Source organism: Amia ocellicauda, chromosome 4 (genome assembly GCF_036373705.1).
Source record: "Amia ocellicauda isolate fAmiCal2 chromosome 4, fAmiCal2.hap1, whole genome shotgun sequence".
Lineage (NCBI taxonomy): Eukaryota > Metazoa > Chordata > Actinopteri > Amiiformes > Amiidae > Amia > Amia ocellicauda.
This window is the reverse complement of record NC_089853.1, coordinates 48,809,965-48,828,066: the sequence shown is the minus strand read 5'-3', so window position 1 is coordinate 48,828,066 and position 18,102 is coordinate 48,809,965. Positions and strand designations below refer to the sequence as shown.

Below are 18,102 nucleotides of genomic sequence, written 5' to 3'. Positions count from 1 at the left end.
GCTGGAAGTAGCCATCAGAGGATGGGTACATGGTGGTCATAAAGGGATGGACATGGTCAGAAACAATGCTCAGGTAGGCCGTGGTATGTAAACGATGCCCAATTGGCACTAAGGGGCCTAAAGTGTGCCAAGAAAACATCCCCCACACCATTACACCACCACCAGCAGCCTGCACAGTGGTAACAAGGCATGATGGATCCATGTTCTCATTCTGTTTACGCCAAATTCTGACTCTACCATCTGAATGTCTCAACAGAAATCGAGACTCATCAGACCAGGCAACATTTTTCCAGTCTTCAACTGTCCAATTTTGGTGAGCTTGTGCAAATTGTAGCCTCTTTTTCCTATTTGTAGTGGAGATGAGTGGTACCCGGTGGGGTCTTCTGCTGTTGTAGCCCATCCGCCTCAAGGTTGTACGTGTTGTGGCTTCACAAATGCTTTGCTGCATACCTCGGTTGTAACGAGTGGTTATTTCAGTCAAAGTTGCTCTTCTATCAGCTTGAATCAGTCGGCCCATTCTCCTCTGACCTCTAGCATCAACAAGGCATTTTCGCCCACAGGACTGCCGCATACTGGATGTTTTTCCCTTTTCACACCATTCTTTGTAAACCCTAGAAATGGTTGTGCGTGAAAATCCCAGTAACTGAGCAGATTGTGAAATACTCAGACCGGCCTGTCTGGCACCAACAACCATGCCACGCTCAAAATTGCTTAAATCACCTTTCTTTCCCATTCAACATTCAGTTTGGAGTTCAGGAGATTGTCTTGACCAGGACCACACCCCTAAATGCATTGAAGCAACTGCCATGTGATTGGTTGGTTAGATAATTGCATTAATGAGAAATTGAACAGGTGTTCCTAATAATCCTTTAGGTGAGTGTACAGTTTAAAAATGTACCGCAGTAGCCGGTATTATCTATTTTATTGTTCAATTACATAATATTGATTAATATTGATAATATCAATTATCAATATGCATAAATGCATAATAAAAGTAATATTAACCAATACACCGAATAAAATAAAGATTAAAAATAATGATGTGCAAATTCATCCATTGCAAATATTTTTTTTTTTAAGTGTTATAAAGCTTCCGACTTTAAAAGTCGAAATGTGCAATGTTTGTTTGTTTTAAGTGTTACAAATGTGTCATTTTTAGTGATGTGTTCCTGCCTAAGATACCAACACATTGGCTTTGGCTTTAAGGATGATTGCATTGGAGTTGCAATGTTTTGCTGTTCATTATAAAAAACATTCTTAAATGGTAGATGTTGAAGCAAAGTGAATAGGCCTCCGATGTTTCTAAGTCAAGATAAGCATGTACAGATGGGCAGGGGAGGGATGGAGAAGCGAGTGAGACAGGGGAGGGATGTGTATCTGCTTATTGCAAAGTTCCAGTAAAAATGTCCTTCAGCTTGCAGTTCTAAATGTCATTTCTCAGTGATAAGAAATGTCTTTTGAATGATGCTTTTGTTTGTTACTGTATAGAAACTGCTGGGTCCTGCATGCATGCAGAGAGATCTTGATCTGCCAGGGGAAACTCTGTCAGACTGCTTTCTGATTTCTCTCCCAGCGATTGCTTGAATAATAACACCTTATCACATTATCAAAGCGTATGAGCCCAAAAAAGCATCCCGCCCTATCATAAAAATACTGAATATAAAAATAATATACTGAACATAAGATGAATATAATTGGGGGAAAAAATATATTCCTCTTCAATAGGCTATTAACAGTCAAACTTAGAATTACACTTTATTCTCGCTCCAGTTAGTCTATTTGACAGAAAAACCCATATAAGTTTTAAATATTTTTCAGTATGTTGAATAATAATAAGTAGCCCCCTGTAGTTTTTTAACATTCCGTAACTCAATGTTTTACAAAATGGCAACATAAGGGAATCATTAAGGAATTGACTATTGGAAAAAGAAAGTGTTTTGGTAACGGTACAGACAGCAACACATAATGGCCCTCAAGAATGACTGAGAGGTGTCTTGTGCTCACTGCAACTTTGCTCCCCACAATTTAAGTGCCAGGGTTACTGCAGACACATCAGCATCTTCAAAGAGGTCCGCTCAAAAACCGTTATGGAAATGTGTTGACGCTACAGCTATGAACAACCTGACAGACACTATTCCAATATCCCAAGGTTTCTATCGCTGGTTATATTATAACAATATGTAACACAATTTTTGTTCCTGGGTAGTAAGTGTTATTTCCTAATTGCTTATGCCTCAAAAGTATAGAAAATGGCTATTATTCCCCACAAACCTTGCTTTTGTGTCCAGGACAGTGATATTTTGAAATTTACCTATTTTCAATGAGAAAACGGGCGAATTTGTGTCTTTTCGTTCATATAAAGTTAGAAAAAAACAACATATGAATCCAAATTAACATGTATTTATACTAAAGTAATACAAAAATGACTACAAAAGATTTAGAAGTGAGTAGATTTTCGAGCTTTACGATTATAAGTATAATCACACTCACACATGTTTAGCCTTAATACACAGTTAAAGCCCTCAACATTAACCATTTGGAACCAAGTGGTAAATTGGAATAATATATCTTTATCAAGTGTGACATATATAACACACTGCAACCTTAAGGGTAAAAGCCTTACCTGAATGATACAGCCTTGTCAAAGGGATGATACACAGAGAGAGAGACATGATACTTGATACTTACATGTCTTTCCCTGGGCAGATGCACTGCCCCCTTCTCTGTTTCTGTACACTGCAGTGACCACTACACTGTACTTGGTGTCTGGGAGCAGAGATTTCAGTCGGACGCTGTTCTCTCTCCCAGGGACAGATACCTAGGAATGCAAGACCAAGTATTACTGTGCATGACTGTGCATAGACCACAGTCCACCTTGATGCATGAGATTCTGAATAATTGAACAGAATAACAACAAAGCATTCAAACCCCCAAATCACATCAACAGTGTCTCAACTATGTCATCTCTGGGGCTCCGTAGTATTCTGCCACAACATGTCTTTCTTCCTTAGTCGATGCCAGTTGGTTGAGATGTTTGGCTCGTACTTGCTGTTTTCTAAAGTACTTACAGTCTGCTCATCAGGTTCACCTCTCATCGCAGTGTAGTGTACACGGTACTGGGAAACATGGGCGTTAGGGTGATCCCATCTCACCAGCAGGCTGTTCACTGCCTCCTCATCTATCACTAAGTTGGAAGGGCCACCTCCAGAAACTACAGGAGAAATAAAACGAAATTAAGGTTATATTATATTAGGATTACAGATGTAGGTTTATTCATTCAAAATATCCTTCTCAGGACCAGGATCTCATAACTTCAGAGGGGTTCCAAAAGCTCCAGTGTGAGAAACACTGTGAGAAAGTAAAACACTCTGTAAGGTGTTAATCAAGTAAATGTGGTGTGACTTCTGTCCTTAATTCCTGTGCTTGTCTCTATTGTCTCTAAGGGGAGTCAGCAAGACAGGGATAAAATGCCACATTAACATAACTAAGATTTCATCTACTCTGAAAACACACTCCCCACAGCAATCGTTGTGGCGAGGTGCCTAAGAGTATAGAGCCGGCTTTGTCAAGTTTAGAAGAGCCTGCCAGCTGCTGAAGTGCTTGAACAACAATAGAAAACACCAGGGTATGGCTCCTTTCTGAAATGAAAAATGTGAGTAGCTATTAGAAATTATTCCAAGGGAGCAACTCTATTTCAAAACGATTGGAAAGCAAAGCAATTCTGATGCTAATGTTGGCCGTCCCCCTCCAAACAGCCCCACTCACCTCCTCTGTCCTGCCTGCTATCCCTTCCTAAGTTTACAGCACTGTACCATCTAAAGAGATACTTAAGGCTAAATTATTTGGACAATGCCTGGGTTTCGCTTGACAATTTCCCCCACATCTGAGGTGTGAGGTAACACACATATATCACACACTTACCCAAGGATACAGCAAAACCACATCCCTCAGGCAGTGAGGCAAAGCCTTTCCCACATAATAAAACACATTCATGCACAAAAAATACAAAGGATGGAATCTTCAAGGCAATGCATTTAGCTTTCCTCACAATACTAAGAGTCCTTCTCTTCTCATTTATTGGCAGAGATGGACAATACCTTACTATGAATCGAGTCATTTGCATTAGCATTGCATCAGAAATCCATAGCAAAGCATTTCCTTATTAAAACATGAGAAAGGATATTTTAAAATATTATAATTGTCTACAGGGATAATATAATCTAATGTGACTTAAGGAGGCATCATACGGGAGTAAGACACTGTACAGTTCTAATGCTCATGGGAAAATCATTCCACTACTGTGGGGCTAGAGCGGAGAAAGAGCGAGTCCAAGCAGAGGGCAGGTGTTTAGGTGAGTATAAAAGGAAGAGTGAGTTAAACTAATCCAGAAATAATATATAATGATAGACAGTTGCAGATTGTAAGCTTGGCTGTCCCTGAGGTAGGGGTTACTCACAGGTGCTGTAGCGAATGGCCACTGCCTCGCTCTGCGCCCCGTCGGCGTACAGTGCAGAGAGAGAGATCTGGTATTCATCATTATTCTCCACTCTCTCCAGCACGGCAGACTCACTGACTCCACTGACTGTGAGCTGAAACAGAGGAGGCCGTTATACACACACTAGGACACAAATTTAGCAGCATACAGTGTGTCATTAGATGGAGGTAGCAGATACATAGCAGGGATTGACATCTTCTTGTTGTACCTCAAGAACTGCTTTGAAATGGGATAGACTTACAATTTTGTCCACAATTGATCTAAATAATTATGAAAATGTAAGGTTATCTTTCAAGTCGAGAATACTACCCAGTGGGGGATGAGACATTGCATGTTAACATGGGGAACTCATTAACATTTTTTCTAACCAAGTTGTCTATAGGCAGACTTGTTATAGGCAGAAACATTATTATTATCAGCAAGTAATTATTTCAGTACAATATATTGTAGTTTTGACACTACCCATCACCTATTTGTATCGTGACACCGCAGGGGGGAGTGGACGTGTCAGTTTGAGATCGGTAGGTAAACAATAGTTATGAAAAAGGCTGGTTTGGAAAAACTGAGAAACTAAAACCTAGTCAAGTCAAGTCAAGGCGCTTACTACTACACGTTTTGTTAATTCCCTTTCTATCCTTGTGCCACTACTCGGTTTCCCGATTCGGCCCAGAGCAGCTGTAGATAAAGGCTTATATAGAAGCAAAGTCGTTTGCCAAGAAATAAGGATCACTGATCAACAGGGGGTCGTTTTCCTGTTTGGGGTCCTTCACAAAGCATGTTCTCATAAAAGCGGGTAATTGTCCAGGATTTGTTGTCGTTACTCCTTCTATCTCTCTGCACAAAAAAATACCCTCCTGCACTTCCACTTAGGCACCATGCATCGCACTTCTGGGCACTGTGCTTTATACAGAGCGCCTTTGATGACCAGCAGGTACTTGTAGCTGTACAGGTTGCCATGGTTGCCACCGGTAATCATGTATGTTGGTGGGGTCGTAGACAGGTAACTAGGGAAGGCGTATTTGCCATACATACCATCCACCATGTTTTACACCCCACGGAGTGTCATGTGGAAAACAACTTACATGCTTCCTTACCAGACAGGTAACAAACAAAACTGTGAAAACATCACACAGTATTTTACTATAACAAATGCAGTAATATGCAGGTGAATATGCAGCAATTTCCTCAACTGTAGAAATTACAGTATTTAACTGTATTTTACATCTTTTTTTACAGTGTATGTGGGAAGGAATAAACATATACTGTATAAAGGCAGTGGTTTGTTTTTTACCATCTCTGTAGCACGTCTAACCTGGTTCAGCTTTCCACCGCTGAGTGAAATCCATTTGATGAGGTAAGAGACAACATCATCGGCCGCAGACTTCCACTCCACCATGATGTCTCTCCCAGAGAAATTAGCAACTCTCAGCTCGGAAGGGGAGGGCACCTTCACTACAGTGCAAACAAAGCATAGTAAAGCCTTATAGCTACAACACATCTGAATATAAGATCTAGTTCTTTACCTGTTACAAATCCTATATAATCCTAATAATCAAAGATAATGAACAAAGTACAGCTCCTCAGAGAATGCAGTGAATTGAAGAGTTGTACATCAATATTGTCACTATTTATTTTAAAATGATAGTTTAAACACATTGGGGGTTATTCATAAGTATTTCCAGATAATGCCATTGTGTAGTGTTTTTTTTTCCTATTCATAAAAGTACCTCACTCTGAAGAACATGATATTCACATTATACCAGCATCATAATGAAGTTGGAAAATTAGGTGTCACATAATCAATAAAGGTCAGGATGCAAACCCTGTTGGCCTGTTCTTATGACACAGTCATCCTCAGTTACGTTTTTGCCAAGACAATGGCTTGTGGCATTTCAACACATTCAAAAGGAAGTCTAAGAAGACTAAAATATACAAATCAGGAATTTTCTACTTAAAGAAAAGAGGTTGTGTTATATCTATACCTGTTTAAAAGATTAAACAAAAAACTGAGTTTGTCAGGACTGTCTACTGTAAAAATAAGGATTGAATCCCATCAGTACTTTTTTTTTATTTCCAACAGTTTTCACAGCAATGTATGTGTCACAAAATACATGTATGGTTAAATTTAGATGTATGCACTAAATAGCCATATCATACCAACCATGTCAAATAAACCAATTTAGGATGAAATATAATTGAACCAGTCCCACTGACAAGCCTGTCCTATTACCTCCAACAGTGGCACGTGGTATTTTAGACTCCAGAAAAATAGTTTTACTATTGTCAAGCTCTTTTATTAATGATTTGGAGTGTATGAAAATGAGGAGATTAAGCGGTTTTGATGGTAATGTCTAACATCAAAAAAACTAAAGTGACTGTAAAACCTATTTTTGAATGGGGAAAATGTTTTATGAATAACCCCCTTATTAATAAAAATCAAGTGAAACAATACATTAATGTTAAGCAACAGATAGTTATTTATTATTGAGTTTAGGGCATATTTTTGAGGGCCACCTGTTCAGTGTTATCCACCTAGTAATGCATATTTTTACAAATACATTTCTTCTGATCTCAATTGTAAGTAAATACAGTTAATCTAGATGTTTGTAAGTGACTGGCCCAGCAGCATTTGTAGCTAATGAAAATCCTTTAACTTTGTAACCACCAACCTTAAAAACAAGAATTTAACAAATACTTATGAATAGAAGACACCAGTCACATTATTGGAGTTCATCACTTTCCTATAAAGATAGTGATTAAATTACAGTGTAAGCCTATTTAGCTCATTATTGTCTCTTAACAAATATCCAATTATGTCCTCTACCATTGTTTGTAGAAATAAACGTAAAGACATGGCTTTCAACTTTTGAAGACCTCAATGATCTTTTACAGAGGTTAAAAATATCCTTTAATCTGTCTTCCTGTTATAAAACCCTGGAATTAGTCGCTTTTTGGACTTTCTCCTTGTATATGTTTAATTGGGATGTGGAGAAAATAAATATAGACTATCTCAGAAATGGCCTAATTGGGAAAACAAATAGTTTCTGTATTTCCTTCCTGACAATTAATCTGTAATATTGGTTACAGCCCATTTGGCCTTCTAATTGTTTCTGTACATTGCCTAGACTCTGTTAGTGATTGATATATATATATATATATATATATATATATATATATATATATATACACTCACCTAAAGGATTATTAGGAACACCATACTAATACTGTGTTTGACCCCCTTTCGCCTTCAGAACTGCCTTAATTCTACGTGGCATTGATTCAACAAGGTGCTGAAAGCATTCTTTAGAAATGTTGGCCCATATTGATAGGATAGCATCTTGCAGTTGATGGAGATTTGTGGGATGCACATCCAGGGCACGAAGCTCCCGTTCCACCACATCCCAAAGATGCTCTATTGGGTTGAGATCTGGTGACTGTGGGGGCCAGTTTAGTACAGTGAACTCATTGTCATGTTCAAGAAACCAATTTGAAATGATTCGACCTTTGTGACATGGTGCATTATCCTGCTGGAAGTAGCCATCAGAGGATGGGTACATGGTGGTCATAAAGCGATGGACATGGTCAGAAACAATGCTCAGGTAGTCCGTGGCATTTAAACGATGCCCAATTGGCACTAAGGGGCCTAAAGTGTGCCAAGAAAACATCCCCCACACCATTACACCACCACCACCAGCCTGCACAGTGGTAACAAGGCATGATGGATCCATGTTCTCATTCTGTTTACGCCAAATTCTGACTCTACCATCTGAATGTCTCAACAGAAATCGAGACTCATCAGACCAGGCAACATTTTTCCAGTCTTCAACTGTCCAATTTTGGTGAGCTTGTGCAAATTGTAGCCTCTTTTTCCTATTTGTAGTGGAGATGAGTGGTACCCGGTGGGGTCTTCTGCTGTTGTAGCCCATCCGCCTCAAAGTTGTACGTGTTGTGGCTTCACAAATGCTTTGCTGCATACCTCGGTTGTAACGAGTGGTTATTTCAGTCAAAGTTGCTCTTCTATCAGCTTGAATCAGTCGGCCCATTCTCCTCTGACCTCTAGCATCAACAAGGCATTTTCGCCCACAGGACTGCCGCATACTGGATGTTTTTCCCTTTTCACACCATTCTTTGTAAACCCTAGAAATGGTTGTGCGTGAAAATCCCAGTAACTGAGCAGATTGTGAAATACTCAGACCGGCCCGTCTGGCACCAACAACCATGCCACGCTCAAAATTGCTTAAATCACCTTTCTTTCCCATTCAGACATTCAGTTTGGAGTTCAGGAGATTGTCTTGACCAGGACCACACCCCTAAATGCATTGAAGCAACTGCCATGTGATTGGTTGGTTACATAATTGCATTAATGAGAAATTGAACAGGTGTTCCTAATAATCCTTTAGGTGAGTGTATATATATATATAATTTTCCCTTTGTGTATTTTCAAATTTTCAACCACCAATTATACAGTTTGACTATGTGCAGTTCTGAAGTTATTCAGTTATTCAATATAAAATAGCAGCCCTTGAAAAAAGCAGTGAATAGTTTACTTACAAGTTGTGACATTGCCAGTTATCAGAGTAGAAAGTCCCTCATCGTAGACAGAGCAGATGGCCACAATATAGTTTGATAAGGAGGAGAGATTCCGAAGCAGGAAGGATGTTGTTTCCTCAACCTCTACCTGCAGGGATAAAAGGAGGACAGTTGAAGCCTTGAAATACCCTGAAATTGGCCACTAATGAGAAAGCACTTAAATTAGGGCTGTCTTCGAAGGTTCGAGCGTTCAAAGGTTTGATCGGTCTCCAGACCTTCAGAGGTTCTTACAAACCTTCGAAGGTTCGTCACGTGACAATCACATAGATTTTTTTTCAATCTTGTTAATAGAAACTGACAATATTTGAATACTGCCACCACAATAAAGGGTTAATGGGGTATAGGCGGTGCGGTGGGGAGGAGTGTAGGGAGAGGGGATTAAGGGGGAGGGAGGCGGAAGAACAAGTCCATGTGTGAGTGTGTTCAGTCCCTGAGACCTGTGTGTGCTGCAATGATGAGTTGGGTCTACTGCTTGGAAACCCCCGCAAGTGTTACAATACTAAACCACGATTCAGATGTCCCACATAGCCTATTTACATTAAAATGTTAGATCTGTATATTGCCCATCACTTAAATAAAAGTTGTTGGATTTAACAAAATTCAAAACCATCATAAAAAGACCCTCAATTCCCAATGTCATATCAGCAGGCATTAGGCCAGATTAAATGTAAACACTGTATTTTGAAAATATACAATTACCTGCCAGCATGCCTGTGGACCACTCTGTGTTATTCTGCTTTATTTATTCATGATCTTTACAGCGAAGTGAAGATCTTTACAGAAAAACATCTGTTGTTTGGAATGTTCTGCTACATGCACAGAAGACCCCCAAAAAGCTTAATGTAAGCTGTGCAACTGATTGTATATCATGAAGGAATGAGCAATCTCCAGAATCATTTAACTAACTAAGTTTAAATTATGATGCATTATTTATTTGGCTTAATGGGTCAATTGCATAGAAGTGAATGCAGCGAACTGGAGATGATCCCATGTTTAGTATGCAGCTCCGCACTAGCTTTGCAAGTTCGTTCCAATTGACACATTTATTATTATTATATATAGTAGGCTACATAATGTTGACACAAACTCTGAACTGTAGAAGGGAGAGCCTTTTTATTATAGTTACTGTGGTTACTGTGTTCTGGTGTCTTTTTACTACTTTCAATATAGTTGTGTTTTTTAATGTTACTGAACACACAGGTATATTCATCATGGGTTTTACACCGATTTGCTATTTCCGACACTTTTTCTGTATTGAATAAAATACAAATGAAAGTTAACATGCATATGGTTTATTATGAGTAGTGTTTTTACTAGAAGGTTAAAATGTGTAGTGCAAGTAAAATCAATCTTTACATAAACTGTGTCCTTTAGAAATAAATAAAAGCATGATTACTGTTCAAGATTACATTTTAAACTACAATTGTTTGTTTTAGTTTATTACCTGTTAAAAAAGGAGGATTTTCATTTAAATCTATACACTAGTAGCGAATGTGACATAATCGATAAATTATGCAAATTAGCACCAATGACGCTTCGAACCTTCGAAGATAAAAATGTACCCTGGACAGGCCTACTTTAAATGCATTAGAATCCTTTTTCTCCTCTTCTCATTTATTTATACATCATACCCCATAAGTTTGAGGGTGAAAATATTCAAAAACTTGTGGAAAATCCATTAAAAATATTTCAATGCAAAGACTCAACCACGAGTAGCAAGGAGCTTTCAAAAGAACAAAGTTGTTGAAAGTCACAGATCAAGGGATGCATATAAAAATATCAAATGCCATGAATAATCTTTGGAGCTCTGTCAAGATGATTAAGAATTATGCAGTAGAAAGAATATGGCACCACCAAGACCCTGCCTGGATCAGGCCATCCCTACACTGGATGACCGGTGAAGAGTCGCAAAAATCCAGAGAGAGATGTACCGCCAATCAAAAGGTTTTTACTACAAGCAGCTGCAAGGAAGAGGTTCAAGAGGCAATCTCAAGAACAGTCTTAGAGAAGTTACAAACTACAGGCACTTTTATGCAGACCACAAAGGAGAGAAAAATAACAGGCCCAAATGTCTGTCCTGTGATGAGTGGAAGCCCAGTTTCTGCCTGACAACTGCTCAGTTTGCCCATATATGGCTAAACCAGGGTAAATTTAAGGCATAAGTAATGTTTAATATATAGGATTGTGTTTTTTTCAGATGCACTTTTTGGGAGACCCTCACAACCACACTGAAAAACTCTGAGCACATCAAATGCACAGACATCAGAAGTATAATGAAGAGGCTGAAAATATCCCTCCCCAAGAGCATGCTGGTGAAGCTGTTACTCACATGCTTGACATCACTGCCGTGGTTTGTACTGTAGGTGAGTCGGTGCCTGGGGACTCTGTCTGAGGCAGGAATCCAGCTCACTCTCACAGTGCTGTGGCTGATCTGGGGAAACTGTAGGCTGAGAGGAGGGCTGAGGGGCTCTGGAGGGGCATGAAATAAATATCTGCTGGTGACATGAGGGCTTGATAATCACAAATCACTGCCCCGAACTGCCCTGCACCTCAATAGATCCCAGGCAAGGAAAATTATGGTTAAAACTAAACAATTATTGAGGTTAGTAATAAGGGGGAAAAAACATTAGGAATGACATGATTAACACGAATGCATGTTGTTATTATAACAAAACAGTTTCATTATTTGTCCTAAATATGCAATTTAGATTGTAATGCAGTCCTGCCAGCAAAGACAGTATCACAATGCATGTCAGTTACATTGAAGGAAAAACACGACGGCAACTGTGATGAAGCAAAAAGCCAACTGCTTTATTTCACACTGTGAGTCCAAGGTGCAAACATCAGAGTTGTAGCATTGTAGGGATGACTAATTCATCTCTTGCTCTTAATACTAGGTTTATAGTCACTAAGTAACCTACAGAGTTCACTGGAGTACAAGAAGTAGAGGAACCCAGGTTTCCCTACCATAACAGTACACACATGGAAATTAATGACAGATATCAACTACAAATAAAATGTGTGTGTGAACTCACTTGTTCTCGCCATGGCGGTGATGGGGTCGCTGGGGTCTTCATCATAGAGAGCATACACTGTGACAGAGTAGTCCGTCGAGGGCAGCAAACCAGCAAGCTCAACGTCTGTCTTTTCTGGACCAAACTTCACCTGCCCAGCCCCATAGGAGATTACATTTCCAGTTAGGTTTTGTCTAGGGTTGTGTTTTTGTAAATATTGATGGTACATGCTAATGAATAACCACTGAAACAAACACAGGATGCTTAGAAAGTTATTGTGCAAATATACACATACATTGTATATACATTCCCATTGTGCCAATAAAATATTAAAAAAAACATATATATTAGATATTTAATGGGCATGTTCATTTTATTTTCACAGAGGTTATAAAGCAGTTGTATAAGCAATATACAAGATTGTTTTCCAATTTTGTAAGAGGATGAAATTAAATTATAGTAAATCATTTATATTACTTTTAAATTGAAATATTTTATCATTTCAAATACAGACTTTTTTTTTAATCAACCCGTTTGTAACAACAAAGTATGACAGGTCAGTGTGTGCTGAAGGTAGTTTTAAGTACTACTAAATTAAACTGTTTAGTGTTCAAGAGGACAACATGCCTCTTGCCTCTTAAACTCTGAACAGTTTCATTCAGTAAAATCAAATGTAATTGCATTTTTATTATAGAATTACATCAATAACAACATGTCATTTGTATCAGAAATTGATTAATAGTCTTCAAGATTATTTCTCTCTTTTCAATACTGTATTTTTTCTTCCTTCAAGCTGCACAATATTAACATAGACATACCAGCACACACTGGATTGGTCTAGCTGGTTAGGAGTTGCAGTTTGGTGCTGTGTGAACTGAAGCTTTTCGACAAGGCATTAGTAATTGGTAAAACACTAATGCCTTGTCGAATAAGGCGTGAATGGTGTAGCCAAGCTATAATAGTCGGTTATGCGTACAACTGACTATATAAACATATGAAAAATCCACCTCAGTCGAACGTAAAAACTTGTGTTCGATGTTTCTGAAATTCATCAACATTTGCCGTTTCCATCAAGTTTTTTTATTCAACCGTAATATTAACGCAAAAAAACCTTTACATGACACTTGCAGCACAAATGACCAAACTAATTAACTAATTAACGTCGACCTGCCTCTTTGGCATCATCGGGTTCCCCGTCAGCCAAGGCAGAGTAAAGGGCCATGTACTGCGTGGCGCCCTGTGCTGCCTGCCAGCGAACCCGCAGGCTGTTGTGCGTGGTGGAGTAGATCTGGAGGTACTGGGGCGGCGCCAGCGGCACTAGAATCGGAAAGGCAGGGAGAGAGGCAGAACAGCATCCTTCAGGCAGTGGCAACCAATGTCAAATGAAGCGCATGCAAATGAAGCGATAGATCCTGTTTGGAGAACCATATTCAGAAGGCTGGGGAAGATGGAAATTCTGAGCAGTAAAATAAACCAACAGTTAAATTATATTAACTAAGCAGAGAGCAGGTCAGTTGGTATTTTTAAAGAACTCACATGTGGTCACAGTCCCCCGCAGGCCAGTGCCAACATTTCTCTCGTAAACAGGGAAGATCGAGACATGGTACTCAGTCTGAGAGGACAGGCCCTCCAGTAGGACACTGGACTCTGTGCCATTTACCACCACCTGGAAAGCAAGCCAATAGCAGAGTTCAGTCATAATTGTAAGTATTCACACCCTTCATTAGAAATAATGTTATTTGGTATTTCGTTTAGTTTAATAATTATATTTCATTAAACTATTTTAACAAATGATATATGTATATATGTTCAGAATTTGTTTATCACTAATTCAGGAAATGATAAGGATTTAAATTAGTTTATATGACAGGGTTTATACAAACTTCCACTGAAGTTCCAAAAAATTGATTGGATTGGGAAAATGCTTACAAATCATGGAACTTAGAAAACCCAACCCTTATAAACTCAAGATATGTTTAATGAGAAAATACATATATAATAATCTATCAAATTTAGAATTTATCACAGGATAAAGTACAAGCTCTTAGAACATGTTAAAAAAAAACAGAAGAATCATGTGTTTGAACTCTTCAGATGCCAAATTTAAATATAAAGAATATATGTATATGTAATACATGTAGAGCATCCAATTATTCATGTGGTTATAATATTAATGGTTTGTGGACTTGGTTTCTTTTTAGAATGCATACAATTCACAGTATTATTGTAATTGTTTAACCATGACTTACCTCCTGGGGGCTCCCTCCCTCTGCACTGTGATAGACAACCCTATATCTGTGCACGGGCTGGGGGGGCGGACTCCAGCTCACTTTGAAGTCCCTGGAATTCACCTCAAAGAAGGCCAGGTTTGTGGGCCCAGTGTCTGTCTCCACCGCAGGCTGGGTAGGCTTCTCCAGTCCTATAAGACCAATGCAAAGCAAGGCAGCATTCATTCAAAGATTAGTCTCCATTATCTGTATTTATCTGTAATTTCTTTATATATTTTTATTTTAAACCCTCCCAATCTGGAAGCTAATTAACTCAAGATGGCCATTCCATTACAGAAGGAATGGCACATAAATCCACAGTTCAAAAGGCACCTTTCACCAAAAATACTATAGATCTCACAGGCACTCAGTAAGCCAATGACATGTTAGGATACCCTGGCCAGCTCAGACAAACAAATAACTTGATTTAAAAAAATCTATTCCTGAATCTTCACAAAATATAACAGTCTTGATTGTTTTAATAATCTTAACAAAGTTAACAGTTTTGCTGCAAATAATGTCTCCCAGATGTAATGTCTTGTTGTAGATTTTGAACACAATCAGCCATTTAATGAATAGCATAGAATGAAACTCCTCTGTAACAAAGCCCCACTCCCCATTAAAAGAGGAGCAGTGTGTGATATATCCTTTGCATGCTGTGATTCTGCTTCAATTTTTACAAAATGGTAATCAGCTTTTTCAAAGATGTCTAAAAGGAACTGTACACATAATGCTTGTTCAGAAATCAGCAAAAAAACTGCTTTGCTTTCCCTGGTATTCAGCTTTTAAAAGACTTTTCATAAGCTGTTTATGTCTGAATGCCCAGTCAGTACAGCAAACAGAAATATGAAAATAAATGTCAGAAAATCTTTCATGGTACGGGTCAGACTACACAAACCAACAACACAAAGGACGATGTCACTCACTCTTAGCTTTGCTCTTGTCTTCAATCTTCCCACACAAAATGCGGCTCAGTCTGTCCACCAGCCTGCTGAGCAGAGGGAAGTCGTTGACATTGAAGACGCTGAGCTCAATGGGCTTCGAGGCGATCTGCTTCAGCTCTGCCTCATCTGCATTCTTCACCCCTGAACATCCACACCACATAAACATGTCACTGCCTGAGCCACCCACTCACATTCAGTATGACACAAAATAAATATTACAAACAGTAACCACTGGTCTTGTCTCGCTTGTTTAGTTAATCAAAGGTTCTTCTCTTTATTTTTTAAGGATCCCAGGGTAACATAAGAAAGTTTACAATCGAGAGGAGGCCATTCAACCCATCATGCTCGTTTGATGTCCATTAATAACTAAGTGATCCAAGGATCCTATCCAGCCTATGTTCCCAAATTTTCAGCTCCAACCACATCGCTGGGGAGTTTGTGTGAAGAAGTGTCTCCTGTTTTCCATCTTGAAGCCCAATTTTCATTTGTGTCCCGGGTGCATGTGTCCCTGCTGATCTGAAAAAACTCCTCTGGTTTGATGTGGTCGATGCCTTTCATGATTTTGAAGACTTGAATCAAGTCCCCACGTAGTCTCCTCTGTTCCAGGGTGAAAAGGTTCAGTTCCCTCAGTCTCTAAGTATATATCATATATGCTTTCACATGATCCACAGCTGCAGTTTGAATGTTCAAAAAATTCTAATAGATTAGTAAGACATGATCTGCCTCCTCTAAACCCATGTTGACTATCTCCAAGAATATGGTTTTCATTAAGATGCTCCTCTATTTTCTGTCTAATCATTTTTTCCAACATTTTACAGTTGATGCAGGTGAGACTGATTGGTCTGTAATTTCCTGGCTCAATTTTGTCCCCTTTCTTGTGGATTGGTATGACATTTGCCGTCTTCCAGTCAGTTGGCACATCCCCTGTTCTAAGTGTCTTTTGGAATATTTGAATTAGCGGCCTAAAAATAATTTCCCTCATTTCTTTAAGTACTGTTGGAAATATACCATCTGAACCCAGGTGATTTGTTTGTTTTTAATTCTGCTAGTCCCTTTAGTACCTCCTCCTAATTTTTCCTGATCTCTCTTAGGGTTAGACTAGACTGATGGTTAACCTGTGGCATGTTATCCATTTTTTCAATTGTAAAAACCTCTGTGAACAACTTCTTCAATGTGGCTTGGTTGCATGTTCCAGATGAACATTTAAAAAAAGGAAAAAAAGATGAAGAAAAAATATTTGGTTAAATGATACAGCTATACCTTGCTTTCTACAAAATTTTCAGGTCGATTAGCTAGCTTCATTTTCAGGATATGACTAAAAACCAGACAGAATGTTGTCCATTTGGGCTTATATGGCAGAAAGGACATCAAAAACCGCTGCTTGAAATGTCTTCAAGAGAACAATATGATGTCAGATGGCATTTTCGCCATGTATCCTTCCAGTCTTTCATTAATTTGGCTTTTGTGCTTCCCATGTTTTTCCTATTCATTCGTTGGTTGATGCTATGCAGTCTGTGAGGAAACACTACTATCTGACAATGTAGTCAGGACTCAAAATTGTACACCAGCACTGTTTCAAATACAAAGTTGAGATGGTGCAATTATACGTCAGCACTGTCAGAAGTGTGATGTTAGGCCATGTGAATTGAACGTAACGTGTACTGTATCCTGTCCAGACTTGATTGCCAGAGAACACTGTTTCTGACTGTATAGTGTTGGACACACATTTATATTAAAGTCAAGAACAGTCAACTTTGAAGGCATTGCTTTGTTTAAGCATTCTGCATATCAGTTGACCTGTCTTTATTATTATTATTTCCTTTTTAGTTATAGCATTATTCATTTGTTTAATTCCGGAATGCTTACTGAGAGAGATGGCTGCATGGAAACCCCCTAATATGAGAGACTGCTGTCTGTCTTACCCACAGCGATGATCTCAACACCAGCATCCTTCAGTTTCTGTGCTGAGATGATGGCGTCATCTTGGGACTTGCCGTCAGTAAGAAGTACAACAAACTGGGGTGAGTCCAGCCGGGCTCCTGACTCCTCTTTCAGATTCTCCTCCAAGACATGCATCAAAGCCTGGCCTATCATATAACATATGAACAGCAACAGAACAGCAAAAGCAAACTAAAACATCACTGATGCACTGGGCTGCTTAAACTAAAGGACTACCCTTTATTCAGAAATTGCACTTACTTATATATTTCACAAGAGCCAAAGGCTGAATTCTGAGGTGAGGCTCAAGGGAAAGGTTGTTTCAGACACTTTCTGATCCAGCCAAGGTTGGACAGACAGAGGTCAGTACAGAGGGAAATGGGAAACTCAGAACAACAACACAAACCCTCCCTCACACATTGTAGATCAGGCTAAGAGAAGCACATTGAAAACTGTGTTAAAAACTGCATCATGATTCTGCCACAATTAGTCCATTTTTGCACATAGCACCTAAAAACCTTAAGACCACAACAGATAAATTCAGGGTCATTTTTGAACCATTATCTATAAACACCTCCTTAATCCAATCACTATCACTTATCTCAGTTTCAAGTGCTTGTTTTGTCCAATACTTTTGACCAGCATATGAAATAACTGAAAAGAAAGCTAAACGTAGAGTGGTAAGTGTAGAACATCTATACGTTTTACACTCACTGAGGTAATAGGTCATTATCTGGGCAACAATAAGTGATGCTGGGGGGCACACATTCCCGGCACCTGTCCAAGAACATGCTCTACCAAAGGCTATTATGACTGTCAAAAACTGGCAGACAACCATGTGCAACAATCAGATA

At 39.0% G+C, this 18,102-nt stretch overlaps 1 protein-coding gene across 1 annotated transcript in view; it reads right to left on the bottom strand.

Moving 5' to 3' along the window:
* Positions 1 to 18,102, bottom strand: part of col20a1 (collagen type XX alpha 1 chain) — a 69,873-nt gene that overhangs the window by 25,520 nt on the left and 26,251 nt on the right. The window contains exons 9-20 of the mRNA XM_066702658.1: positions 17,233 to 17,397; positions 15,293 to 15,451; positions 14,349 to 14,518; positions 13,636 to 13,765; positions 13,271 to 13,416; positions 12,121 to 12,250; positions 11,415 to 11,554; positions 9,047 to 9,173; positions 5,808 to 5,947; positions 4,457 to 4,589; positions 3,069 to 3,211; positions 2,689 to 2,818 (exon numbers count right to left, since the gene is read on the bottom strand). Of these exons, the coding sequence (XP_066558755.1) occupies positions 2,689 to 2,818; positions 3,069 to 3,211; positions 4,457 to 4,589; positions 5,808 to 5,947; positions 9,047 to 9,173; positions 11,415 to 11,554; positions 12,121 to 12,250; positions 13,271 to 13,416; positions 13,636 to 13,765; positions 14,349 to 14,518; positions 15,293 to 15,451; positions 17,233 to 17,397 (1,713 nt within the window). The remainder of the gene's footprint in view (positions 1 to 2,688; positions 2,819 to 3,068; positions 3,212 to 4,456; positions 4,590 to 5,807; positions 5,948 to 9,046; positions 9,174 to 11,414; positions 11,555 to 12,120; positions 12,251 to 13,270; positions 13,417 to 13,635; positions 13,766 to 14,348; positions 14,519 to 15,292; positions 15,452 to 17,232; positions 17,398 to 18,102) is intronic.